This window comes from Corvus kubaryi, unplaced genomic scaffold (genome assembly GCF_017639235.1).
Source record: "Corvus kubaryi isolate FWS band 111438036 unplaced genomic scaffold, C.kubaryi_AGA036_p1.0 70, whole genome shotgun sequence".
Lineage (NCBI taxonomy): Eukaryota > Metazoa > Chordata > Aves > Passeriformes > Corvidae > Corvus > Corvus kubaryi.
In genome coordinates, this window is record NW_024582058.1 from 4,331,774 (window position 1) to 4,344,899 (window position 13,126).

Here is a 13,126-nt window from a genome sequence, read left to right on the forward strand (position 1 = left end):
CGCATTTCAACCCCAAACCAAATCCGCTCTCCCCGGGAGAGAAAAAACAAACCCCGAGCCCCACCACACCGTTCGCAACAAAAACTCTCCGGCTCCCTCCGTCCCTCCCTCCAGCCGCCACCACACACACCAGGGCTAGATGCAAGATAAGCGGGAGCGCTCTTTGCACAACAAAAGGCAACTCGAGCTGGAAAGGTTTGGGGCGAGGGGGGTGGGAAGGAAGGGAGAAAAAAAAATCCCCCTTTCCTCGAGGTGAGCCGGGGGGAAGGGGAAATGCTGCATGCTTCTCCTCACTCCTTTTCCCCCCTTTTCTTTATTTCTTCCTTTCTCTCTCTCCCATTACTCCCGGCGGGTTTTGTTCCCTCCCAGGGATTGCAGAAAACCCAGGGCCAGTTCTTCCTGCCAACCATCCCCGGCTCCCTCGGCCCTTCGCAAAACCCCCCAAACTTTCCGCCGCGATTTCTCTTCCCCCTGGGCCGCCCAGACATTCCAGCCAGGTTCGCACATGGAGCGAAGGAAGCGGCGCTGGCTCTATGCAGGCGGCCGCTCCGCCGCGGGCAGGGCCGGCCGGGGGCTCTGCCTGCCCAAAGTTTTGCCCTAAAACCCGGGGGGTGTCGGGGGCTCAGCCCCTCCCCCTGCCCCCAGTCGTTTTTCTGCTCTTCTCCCCACTAGTTTTCGGGGCGCCTTTTTTTAAAAAAAAAATTTTATTTTTTGTTACTATTTTTTTTTTTAATCGCCTGGCAGGGGATGGGGTGCAGCATCACTGGCTTATGGGGATGGGGGCCCCCCTGGAAATGGGGTACGGGGGGTGCTTTTCCTGGGCAGCCCTGGAAGTGGGTTGCGGGAAGCGGGGATCGCGGCGGGACCGGAGGAGGGGGTGGGGGGCTCCGACTCGCCCCCCGGGGCAGCGGAGACGGGCGGGATCCCCGCGGCTACTTCTCGCCGAGAAACCCGCGGGCCGGCGCGGAGTTCCCGCACGTGCGGGGCGGGAGCGGCGGCCGGGACGGGCCCGGGGGGGTCCCTCCGGCGAGAGCCGCCCCGGCGGTGAGGAGGGGGGGTGTGGGTGGGCCGGGAGCTGGGGGGGAAAGGGAGGCCGGGCCGGGGGAGCGGCGCGCCGGGGGATGCGGCGGCGGGGCCGGGGCCGGGGCGGCGGAGGCGGCGGGCGGGCTCCGTGCCCGCTTCGGTCGCTAGGAGGCACAGCGAGATCAAGCAACCGGGCAGCCCCGCGAACTTGAACCTGGCCGGCTCCTCCGCTGCCTCCCGGTCGGCGGGAGGGGGAGGGCGCCCAGCTCCCTCCCCTCCAACCCCCCCCCCCCCTTCCTTCTTCTTTGTTCTTAATTTTGCGCGGAGTTTGCTTGCTCCGGGAGGCAGCGGGGGATGCTCGCCTTCCCCCTCCCCGGGTTTCCCCTCCCTCCCCAAAACGTGTTGGCGGTTCCCATTGTACCCCCAAGTCTCCCTTTCCTTGCACCGCACGATCTGAAGACACAAACTTGGGATTAAACAACCCATCTCCATCCTTCCCACGGTACGGTGCGGGGAAATGCCCCGGCAGCGCATCCGCATTGCCCCGCGGGCATTTCCCCGCACCATACTGTGGCACACCCCCCCCCCTCCCCCCCCGCCCCATCAGCCCCAGTACCTCCTTTCTCCCGACACTCCAAAATCCATCCCGCTTTTGCCGGTGTGGTTGTTTTGGTGGCTGGGAACAGGGGGAAGAAGGAGGGAGTAGGAGGGCGAAGGGGGAAAGCTGAAAAGACATGTTGGTGGAAGGGCAATTTGCATGAAAAATAGAGATGGATGATTAGGGACCCAGGCAGGGAATTTTGATTGCCCCAGAATTAAAAGATACATCCTGCAAATCAGAAGCAAGACCAGGTGAATAGTATTCTGGTGTTTTCTTTGTAATCACGGTATTTTATATTATGTTCTAAAAGTAGCAGTAATAATAAAAAGCATGGTTTTTTTGCTGCCTTTTCCTCCGTCAGGAGCCAAATGTTTTGCAGCGAACACGGTGTCAGCTGTATTTTATACATTAGTATATAATTCTTGTTAATTAGCAATAATTTACGTTAAGAGCATAGAAAATGTTGAGGTTACAGGTTTTATATCTGTACATTTGATCATCTTGTTATTTTCAAGAACTTTGCCTCCTATAAAATTAATTAGGTGAAATGTGGAGGTGTAATCAGCAACCTCTGAATTACCACTTCATTTCCTGGTTTTGATTGTAAATCAGCCCAGTCCGTACAGACTTTTAGCAAAGTCTATTTTTGTTCAGTGCCACTTTTAACTGTCTGGTGTCGAAGCAGCGGGTTACCTTCCCCTGCTAAATAATAGTGACAGCGTCAGAAAGGAATCAGGCCGCGGGAAAACATTATAATTGAGTAATGATTATGCAGAGCTCCTTGCTAAGCCAGTTGTAAGGGGAACACGGGTGGTTTTGTGTCTTTTTGCTGCGGAGGGTCGGTGAGCTCGAAGTTAGATTCGCAAAATACCTTTGTCTGCGGCGTGCAGCGAGCTACCGGTGGAATTAGTCCCGCAATAATTTACTCCCTCGGTCCGAACGCAAGGAACGGCTTGGGGAGAAAAACGCCATGCCCGGCAATCCTGCAGAAACAGCCTGCTCCTCTGCCGGCTTCCCGAGGAGCGTGAGACGCACGTTGTGCCTCCTCTCCTGTCGGTCTGTAAGTTTAGAAGAAAGCCCCAGCGATTAAGAGATTGTTTTTATTAATACGAATGTAACCTTCATATTCCTGTGGTTGACCTTACGTTAAATTAGAAGTAGTACTAGAGGCAAGAAATGATGGACTGGATCCCTGTGTCCTAGTTGGAGCTGAGGTACGGCGAGGTAGTGTGCTCTTTCAATATTATTTTACGCAGCACAACTGGGAGCTACTCCAGATCTTCCTCCTCAATATTCAGCCTAGGTAGGGTGGAAATAAATTTAACCTGAGTTCACTGGATTTTTGCACTTTATCAAAATCAGTTCCAATATTGTGCAGTCAAATTAAAATCTATTTTTTGATTCTCTGTGGCTTTAAGTTCATTAAATGTGAAATTGGCAGCCAACTAAAGAAGGTCAGGCTGATTAACTGTTTAGGAGTTGTATTCTGTCTCACTTGCGTTACCTGGCAGTGTTTTGATGTGGGTTGTATTTGTAGTACCCTCTCCTCCTGCTCGCTTGCTGTTAGCGTGCCTGTTGTGTTGCGCAGACAGAGGAACACCAACATGCTGCTGGTATTTTTTTTTTTTTCCCCCTCGTGAAAGGCAATAGTGATGGAGACTGCACAGAGATTGCCAAGGTATTTCTCTGCAAATTTAATGTAAAAAAAAAATAAGCCAACAGAAAAGAGAGCTGAGTCTGCCTCGTTAAAGCATCCACTGACGATTCTGTGAGCAGAAATAGCCTCATAATGAAGCTTTTTGGAGCTCATTCAGAAAATTTGTCAACTTTGACAACATTAGGCAAGGTATTTTGAGTTTAAAGAAGGCGCTTCTCACTGTTGCGAGGAAATGTGGCAGTTGCTTGGCCAGGCTGATTTTTAGATGCTGAAGGCCACCAGTGCTAACATGTTCAAGATAATTTAAGCATTCCCTTATTTCAGGATTAAAAAACGCAAAATGACTGATTGCCTGATTTCCTTAAGTACTAAAAAATATCCTATCCAGCTAATATCTTTGAGTGGACTCAGTGGTGAATTTGCTGTTTATTTGGATCCTGAGGAGTAACTCAAAAGTGAGAGGTGCCTCCCCCACCCCGAAGGCATTTCTGCTGCACTTGCTTTTTTAACATTTTGGTTTTCTGCCATATACGTATATTTATTTATTTATTTGCCTCGTCCTGTCTCCCCTCCTCCCCCCCTTCGAATTACTACCGCCTTCAGGATTTTTTTAAATTGGAAGCTGCTAACGGGCCGATGGGGACAGTGACACAAATCCACGCGTTTCCATCTGCACGTGCATTCTGAGGGCTGGATGTGCCCCCCGTGTCGGGTGCCTGGGTGTGTGTGGCCATGCAGGCTGGCTCTCCCCCTCTTCTCTTTTACACTCACACGTTACCTGCATGGCCTGAACAGGCAATGTGCAGTGTCTGTGTGTATTGAAACTCCTCCTGTCCATGCTGTGTTTCTGAATTTTAGAAAGTGGGTCTGGTCTGGCTGGTGGAAGATACACACCCATGTGTGTGAAAGCGTGTGCAGTGCTTTTAGCCTTGAATTCACGTACATAAATAATACATTCAGCAGTAAACCACTGTATTCCCTTCTCGTCATAGTACCACAAGAGTTTCGCAGTGTATTCTTTCAGCCTATCCATTTAATTTTAGCACCGAATTGTTCAAGGAGCCAGAAATTTGCTTTCCTGTAGGAACACAGAAACAGTTGCTGTGCTTGCCCTCTGAGTTCTGCATGCTACAGCTGCTCCTGCAAAATCTCTTCCCTGTAACTGATGAATCCCTGTCCTCAGTGCTGTGCTGACAGCCGTGTTGCATGGGTTTGGCTGGGGGGGAGCAGGCGGACTCGGGAGCGGGGTGTAATATTCATGAAGAGGGGGCTCGGCGCTTTCCTCCCCCCGCGCCCGGTGCCTTTCCCGAGAGCTCTAACCATTCTCCTTTTGTTTCTCAAACTGCAGCCGAACCTCTTGAAGCCATTCTCACTGATGATGAACCTGAACATGGCACATTGGGAGCTCCGGAAGGGGACCACGACCTCCTCACTTGTGGCCAGTGTCAGATGAACTTTCCGTTGGGGGACATTCTTATTTTTATTGAGCACAAACGGAAACAATGCAATGGCAGTCTCTGCCTAGAGAAGGCTGTGGATAAGCCACCTTCACCCTCACCAAGTGAGCTGAAAAAAGCATCCAATCCTGTGGAGGTTGGCATCCAGGTTACGCCAGAGGATGACGATTGTTTATCAACGTCATCTAGAGGAATTTGCCCTAAACAGGAACATATAGCAGGTAAATTAAAGCAAGGAGAAGTGTTTGCGAGTTTATTTCTGTTTCAGTTGCAACGTAGCATGTTGGCAGTCGTGCGCTACTGTGTCTGTGTGTTCTGCTCGCCGTGACGGCCGGGGTGTCCATGGCCTCCCTGCCTTGGGTTAGCGGTGTTTCCTGGTGCCTGCGCAGCGGCAGGAGCAACAGGCACGTGCCGTGCCAGCCGGTGTTTCTGGCGGTATTGTTTGAGGCCACTCTCGCGATTTGCCTGCATTGTAGTCACTGTCTCCCGGTGCCTCGCCTGCTGGAGTGCCGTGGGAGGAGGGTTCCGAGCCTGCCGTGCGAGAAAGCGAGGAGCTTTTGAGTCTTTGGCAAAGTCAGGGGTGAAAGAGTTAACCGAGCATCAGCCAGCCTTGGTTCCATATTGGCTGTCAGCGTATGGACTGTAATTAAACACAGCCCCATGGCAAAGTGACACCACCGACCTTGACTTTAAGATGCCATTTTCGACTGGCCAGGCCAGAGTAGAGAGGGCAGTTGCTGAAGCGCACAGACATGCTTATTCGAAAAGTTTAAGGGCATGTTGGAAATTTCAAAAGGTTGGTTTGACAGGAAAGGCTACTCTCTGCAGCCTGCCTCCTCAGCCAAATGATAAATGCTTCGCTGTGCTCTCTCTTGTCTCTGATGTGGTTTTGACAGATGTATCTTGATTTTGTTTGCGGTTTACACAACCACATGTCAGCCGTACAAATGTCCAAGGCAGAGTTCTGTTTTGTGCAACAAACAATGTGAAATGTAATTTAAAAAAAGAAAAAAGGGTAAATAATTCCATTTCATAGCATATTTTTTTATTTTTTAAAAAATCAGAAAGCCATTGGCCATGCAGGTATTTTCACAAATGAGGTTAAAAAAATAACAGTATACCATGTGAAAGAAAATCGCAGAGCCCTGGTAGTGTACCAAGGCACGCTCTGCTTTTAAAACCCTGCTAGTAAACAAAAGTACTGCCCATTTGCAGCGAGCATTTCAAATCACTTCAAACCACGCTAATACTGCCAGTCGAAAAAGGCGAGACCGCAGCGTATCAGCCCCAACGAATGCCTGAACCAGTTTCAAACTCCCCCTCCAGTGCTGTTTGGGATGCGGCACTGCTGGTACCTCTCTTCGGGGAGCCCACAGGACCGCTTGGGGTTGTCAGAGGCGCAGTACATCGTCCCATGATGTGCTGGAGCTTGTCTTGGGCTTGCTTTGGCCACAAAGTTAAACCATAATAGGGCAGTAGGCGCTGGGAGGTTCAGCGGGATCCTCAGCCTCTCTGGCCTCCAAGCTGGTCGCCAAACTGTGCTGGAGAGCTGCAGTTTTGGAGGTTTTGTGGTGGCAGCAGATCCATATCGGTGCATGGGTGTCTGCCTGCGCACGTGTCTGTGTGCAGAGCCATGTGCGTGCACACGCAGACGTCATGTGAATGAGTGTGTGCTGTTTCTGCAGAGTAATTGGTATTTCCTTGAAATGTGAATATCTCTACATTTAAGCGGAAACAGAGGCTCAGCTACTGCTGAGCTACATTTTGAATGAGACTTAAACCCCCAATAATTCCCTGTATTGCAGTTTCCCAGACAAGGATGTTAAAGGTGAGGGTTTTTTTCCCAGAGTGGCAGAGGGCAGTGCCCATTTCTATGTGCTGCCTGCAATCTGATGGAAAGCGAGCAGAAGTGTAGGGCATGATTAATGAAGCAGGAGCCTGGCGGAAGGGATTTGTAGTCTTCCAAGCTCTGGAGCCATACTAAATCACCAAATATGGAGGAGCGGCGGTATGATGTAACGCTGTATTTACGTACGGCGCCGCTCCGCTCAAAAGACAAAACACAGTATATGTCAAGCAAGAATTAAACATGCTGTCGTCCCCGTGGTCCCAGATAGGTCCCTGGGCTGAAGGGATGGCCACGCCGAGGAGTTCTGCACGAGGGGAGCCTCCTCTGCTGAAGGATTTGCTCTGGCACTCGTTTGGCGCAGGAGGCTCAGCGAGCCAAGTCTCCCTTTCGCGTGGCGCGGGTGATGCGAAGCGAGGAGGATTTGGGCTTGCGTGCCATCATGGGGCTGTTAATTTGGAAAGGGCCGTGGTTTTAACTGACTGTAAATGCTTCGCTGGGCAGAGGCGGTGGCTGAGGACAGGGGCGTGGTGGCAGGGCCTTATCCTGCTCGCTCTTACACCCTGCTCGCTCTTACACATAGGTGGGCTTGACTGGGAGCAGGCCTGGTGTCATGCAGGAAGGTCCACAGAGCAAGCCGTGAGTGTGTCCTGAGTAGAGATGGAGTTGCAGTTGTCAGGGCTCTTCTGCTCCAAGTTTTCTGGCTGTGGTGCCCAGCTGTGCCTACGGATGGGAAGTCCACAAATGCAGGTTCTCTGCACCTCTCTGGCTGGGCCAGAGCCGAGTGACACTGGGGTCCCCTGGTTATTCCTGTTGATTGGAAATGCAGCCTGGCTTTGGGAGAAGGAGAAGGTGCACCAGGACTTGCGGGGTCTTGTGCTGTTCCTCCCCTTCGTGTTTTCATCTCCCTTTTCACTTGGATGAGTTCAGCTCCCTCGTGTCACAAAGAAGTGTGGTGATAGCTGGAGTGACCCACTGCTCGTAGCCAGTAGTTTGTGGAGTCCAGCGGTAAAATTTCCAGTGAGAGTCTTGGAGCCTGAACTGTGGAGTTCAGGCTACAGGAAGGCCCCTGCAGAGAACCTCAAATTCTTCCAGTTCAGCTATTTATATCTGACTTCTGTTCAAGAATGCAAAATGCAAAAGATTTGAGTGTGTAATTAAAACAGAAAAGACAGAGGGTGCATTTGGAAAAATACACAGAAGTTGGGGGAAGTGATTCTTTTTGCTAAGAGACCAGAAAATACGTATTTTGTAGCAATATAAAAATGTACCCAGTTAGTTGTGAGGCTGGAAGAGGTGTTCCAGGTTAGCCCTGGATACAGAGGTGCTGTGGGTGAGCTCCGGGTGCAGTTTGTTCCCTGCCTGCAGTTTTGTAGTCTGTAAGTTGGGGTATTACAGTAGAAGAGAATCTTAAGTAATGGTTAAAGATCTACAGACGAGAAAGGAGGCAGCGACTCATTCAAATGCAGGGAGAAATGATGTCTGATTTAACTGTCACTAGGCTGCTCGTTATCCTGCCGATTTCCAGAGACAGGGATGAGGACAGGAGCTTGCTTACATGTGTGCGTGAAACGTGTGCAGCAGCCGTGGGATCCGTATAGGTGCAGGCATATGTCCGTACCTGGCTCTTCCATGTGGGTGTCTGCCTGTGCACAGCTCTGCCTTGCTATAAAATTTTGAGTGATGCTGATCCAGCACTGGAGCTGAAATGCCATAAATTTAACTGAAAATTAATAGGATATGTTGTGTGGGTCCAACGAGGCAGCTTTCATCAATATGTACGTCAAAGCCTCACCACCAGATACCGGCAGCCCGTGATTTGCAGTGAGGGCGACGGCAGGGCTTTAGTTATCCGCTCTCGTATTTTACAATAGGGGGGAAATATTAACTGAAGTATCTGGAGATCAGTGAACGTAAAATCGCTGTTCACTTATTGTAAAGGCTGAGGAAATATTTATCGCCCGCCCGTGTCAGGTTTTGGCGGTTTGTTTGTTGAATGTATAAATCCGAGGGAATTAATGAAAGGCTGGGGTTTGGGTGAAGAAGGATCTTAAATGTTACTTGGATGCAGTTGGGGGAACACTTTGGAGTGCTGCTGCTTATTCCCCTGTATGATGCCGAGTGTGTATCCGCGGATGCTCTATTTACCGTACAAAGAGGGGGAGGAGGAGGGGAGGTCGTTTTTACTGCTCGAATCCTATATTCTCAAGCTGCTTGTGACATTCGAATAAAACACGTGGGAAAATAATGTAAGAAATCCCTCTCTCTGCTGCAGTCGGGGGAAGGTGAACGTCATTCGGTACTAAATTTCAGACTGAGTGTATTTGATTATTACAGGTCTCGGGAAGTAACATCTTTAAGCAGAAATTTTCTTGGGCTGTTATTAGTAGTTGCCATTATAATTCTGTAGGTTGTGAATGTCGATTCCTTGTTGTGTTTTGTTCTGGAGACAAAAAAATACTGCTGTCTGCACTGAATAGTTAGCATTGCATCTGGACAATAACATGAAAGCTTAAAGATAGAGGAGGGGAAAAAGGACTATGGGAAGATTTTGAAGTCAAATCTGTCTGCTGTCCTCATACAAAGAAACAGAGAGCACAGGCTGGGTAAAATATTGCAGGCAGGAAAAAATAGTGAGGGTTCTACCCAAAGGCTCCCACTCCCGAGATTTGGAGCGCTGCGTACAAGCTGTATTTGTAAATAAGACACAGAAAGGTTGTGAACCGGCAGCTTGGCTGTTTTGTCAAAGTACAATGTCAGAGAAACTCTTTCTAAGACAAATTGTAAATAGAAGTGTCACGATGATTGCATGATTGAGCTCTAGAAGTGTCTTGCAATTGTTGGCATTGTCAGAAGACTTTTGAAAGCTTAATTAAAGGCGGTGGCCTGTGCGGCTGTGAAATTTACTTCTCGGGGGGGAAAAATGTAAAAAATGTAGGGGATCAAAAAGTTGTAATGCTGCTCGCACGGGGATACAGAGAACAGTCAATAGTTTCCCTGTTTTCCCTGTTGCCTTTTATAAATAATGTTTTTTGAAGAAGCAAGCACATGACACCAGTATCATCCTTTGTACGAGGTAAAGATTGTGTTAGTTTTCCTATTCCCTGCTGTTCCAGACAGTTAATGTAAAAATGGCTCTTCATTGGAAGCACAAATATGAGTTCACTCGAAGCACAGAAGCAGGGTAGAAAGTTTTCTTCTGCCTCTGCCTTCCAGGGGAGCATCCCAGTGTTGTGGTGCCCTGAATATTTCTAGTGGATTTTTTTGTTTCCTGCAAATCAGATCTTCGGAGAGGATGAGAAGTATATTTTCTGTTCTTTCTCCTATTGCATGGGACACTGAATTGTGGAGCTGTCCACAAGCAGAAGCATCACTGCATCCAAAATGCTGGTGGTTCAAGAGGCAGCCTGGCACACGTTAAGTTCCGTATAGATCTTGAAAGGTGCATGTTGGCATCACGTGCCGAAAGCTTTGAAAATCATGCGCGTAATAACACAAGGCTCTGTGTGCAGAGTCCCAGCAACGAATGCTGGGTGATGGAAACTGAGGCAGGGAGTAAATTAAACACCTTCTAATTAGCCCGGTGGGAGAAGTAAAGTCTTCCCTAAACATTCCCATAATTTGGTAATGCCTCTTTTAAAGAGGAGGAGGCCTATTAGCATTACCCCGTTTTGTACATGCAACTCTCAGCCCACGAGCTCTTTCTTGTTTCATTCAAATAATAAAGACAATTAAAGAGGCTTGCGAGGCACCGTCAGGCAAGGGGAGCAGAGCCTCCAGTTGTTTGCCTGCACGCATCCTCATTACGGAAATTTTTTTGGATGAAATTCCCTTCAAGCTTCGGTCTGTTTTTGTGTCCACTAGTACCAGCTTTGTGCAATAAAAGGCGTTTAGCATCAAGCTGGACATGGCCTGGCACAGTGCCACTTGTGTTTTGTTGGGGTTTTTTTTTAGCTAATCGCTGAGGATCTCTTGTTACCTTTCTGCTTGTTGTGATTTTGTTCGGGTCATGATGCTGCCAGGGATGTCGCGAGTCCAAGGAAGTTGTCTTCTCCCTGTGGCAGGCGTTTGAACCCAGCTTCCATCTGGGAGCACTGGGTTTTATGTGTCAGCTACTGGGGTATTGCACAAGTCCATAAAACACGTCAAGTCCATATATTTTAATACATTAAGACTTACGTATATATATATTCGTACTGGTAGCATGGCCCTAAAATTAACCATTGGGTGGTGGGTTTTTTTGCTTTTCCCTTGGGCTAATGAACATAATTTTGTCTCACTGTGTACACAGACAGTAGCTGCAGCCTGACGCCTGGTGACGTCGGATGTAGCACAGGTTTGGGCCCACGTAGGTAGACACCGGTACATGGATTGCTGTGATTTATGGCATACTTTTAAAAATAACAGGCACATTAATGGACCCACAAACCACCCAAGCGGTTGGGATGATCTGATAATGAATTTCCATGAAACACAGCTCGCTCCGGAGAGCCCCCATCTTGGGTGTGCGTTGCTCCGCCAGACGTGGATCAAACTCTTGCAGGAGCAGGACCGGTGGCTGTGGACCCCTATGGATGAGCAGACCAAGTGCTCACATTATTCACACCCTCCTGTGTTAATGCCAAGCGCGTTTTAAAGCCCATAAACATCCTCCCCATCTCTCTAATCAGGTTTAGTATGCAACGCATCCCGCACGGGGTTCAGCCAGTTTGTTTTCCAACCTTTATTGGCCAGCTGCACTCGCTGTGCATCTTTAAAATATTTCAGCGAGGTTTTTTTTGCTCTTCTATCACCCAGGCTGGTAACTTGGTGGCTCATTCTTCATTCGGAGGTGGCATTGCCTGGGGTTGGCGAGGGAAAGGTTTGCGGTGTGGGGTGTGGCGAGGTCAGCCCTGATCCCAGCAGGGAATTTGTGTTCTTCATTTGCCTTTACAATCGGAGCACAGCTACTGTACCTTGGAGCAGCTCTCAGGTGTGAGCTCAGATGGGCGCATGTAAATGTCCTGTCAGATGCAACACAGGAATATTAATGTTTCCTCAGCACCATGCTATAATAAAGCTGTACACAGGCAGCTTAATATGCAGCCGGGCTGGGGAATTGTATAAAACTTCGATAGCCCAGTGTGAATGACAGCGGTGGAAAAAAATATTCAATATGCCACAGTTTGCATTCTTGTTTGCCTTTGATCTAAAGCAAAATGAAAACATCCTCTTCTTTCCCTCCTTGTTCTGAATAGGTGCCCTTCTTCTGCAAAACTGGAGAGTAAGTAAGAAAAGAAAACAAAGTACTGGGCACGGTGCAGAATTATTTGAAGCACATTAACTCCAGCACACTGGGGGATGTAATTTTTTCAAGTATTAGCAAACATTTATTTTTTATACTTGGGATTGTTGGCATTGCTTTTCATTCTTTTTTTAGCATCTGGGTCTGGTCGAAACAAAGAAAACAGTCACCACAAACAGGTCTGGAGCCCCCTTTGCTCCCTGGCTTGGGCACAGCCCAGGCTGTACATCCTCTTCCAGAGGTTTCATTTGCATCTTCTTGTGTGTTCAAATCTTCAGCTCCATCCAAAGGTGTCTGTTTTTCAGTGTGGTTGTGTTCGAGGATTTTTAATGATGTGCTCATTTAACTGAATCAACAGCTGTCAGGAGCGGTTGTAGTAAATCCACAAAATGCACAAAGAAAAATACATACGTTCCCTGAAACAAAACACTTGAAACAAATTGGCTGCCAAAAAAAGCTGCTGAATTCTGGGTTTGCAGACAGTGCACCAAAGTGTTTATTCTCTCCGCTTTCCCCGGAGACCTCTCCCCGCTTGCCTGCTGCAATTCTGCTGGAACTTTTTACCTGAACAGGTTGCTGTTAAAGAAAAATCCCACCGCTTCCCCCTGTTTGGTGGGTGCAGAGCTCAGCTACAGCTCAGATTTTTGTTTTTCACACTTAATAGCTGAGACACCAAGAGTGGGGCAAGAAGCAAAACCCAAATAACTGCATTGCCGACAAGGCAGGGAGGCTCGCTGTCCCTGTGAAATAGGTGCCAGGAGAAGCAGTGCTTCCTCTCTGCCCTTCCAGGTAGGCGTTGTCAGGGTGCTTCAGAGGGTGCACGATTCCCACTGGTGTGGGTGTGCTGGTGGAGGGAGACCTGGGGAGCTTTGGTCAGTCAGAACCAAGGACTTTCTGCTTCCATCCTCCCCTGCTTTGCGTAGATGCTGAACAATTACACCTACAATTTGATCTTTGCTGCAGATAGAAAAACCTCTGCCTAAATAAACAATGGAATTACTGCTGAACAACAAAGGCTTAAAGAAGAGCCCTGCCTTTAGTGGTGTTATTGTTGTTGTGGATAATAATATTATTATTATTATTATTGTTATTATTACTGCTATTACTACAGCTATTACCTTTTTAAAATTATGCATCACAGTTCCTTTTTCCTTTAGGAAGTAAGGAGTTTAATTTTGTATTAATTGCTTGCTTAATTGATTTATCAGGTAGGGAAATATAAAATGCGAAATAAAAATGTGTTGTGTTGTATCCTCCG

General features: G+C 48.5%; 1 protein-coding gene and 1 long non-coding RNA gene across 7 annotated transcripts in view; one reads left to right on the forward strand and one right to left on the reverse strand.

Moving 5' to 3' along the window:
• LOC121674777 overlaps positions 1-1,733 on the reverse strand; it is a 21,159-nt gene extending 19,426 nt beyond the window's left edge. Inside the window, exon 1 of the long non-coding RNA XR_006019835.1 lies at positions 1,640-1,733. This is a non-coding gene — a long non-coding RNA (uncharacterized LOC121674777). The remainder of the gene's footprint in view (positions 1-1,639) is intronic.
• Positions 1-13,126, forward strand: part of BCL11A (BAF chromatin remodeling complex subunit BCL11A) — a 128,150-nt gene that overhangs the window by 53,736 nt on the left and 61,288 nt on the right. For all 6 annotated transcript variants that reach the window (XM_042049372.1, XM_042049376.1, XM_042049373.1 and 3 more), the window contains exon 2: positions 4,630-4,959. In XM_042049372.1, coding sequence (XP_041905306.1) covers positions 4,630-4,959 — 330 coding nt within the window. The remainder of the gene's footprint in view (positions 1-4,629; positions 4,960-13,126) is intronic.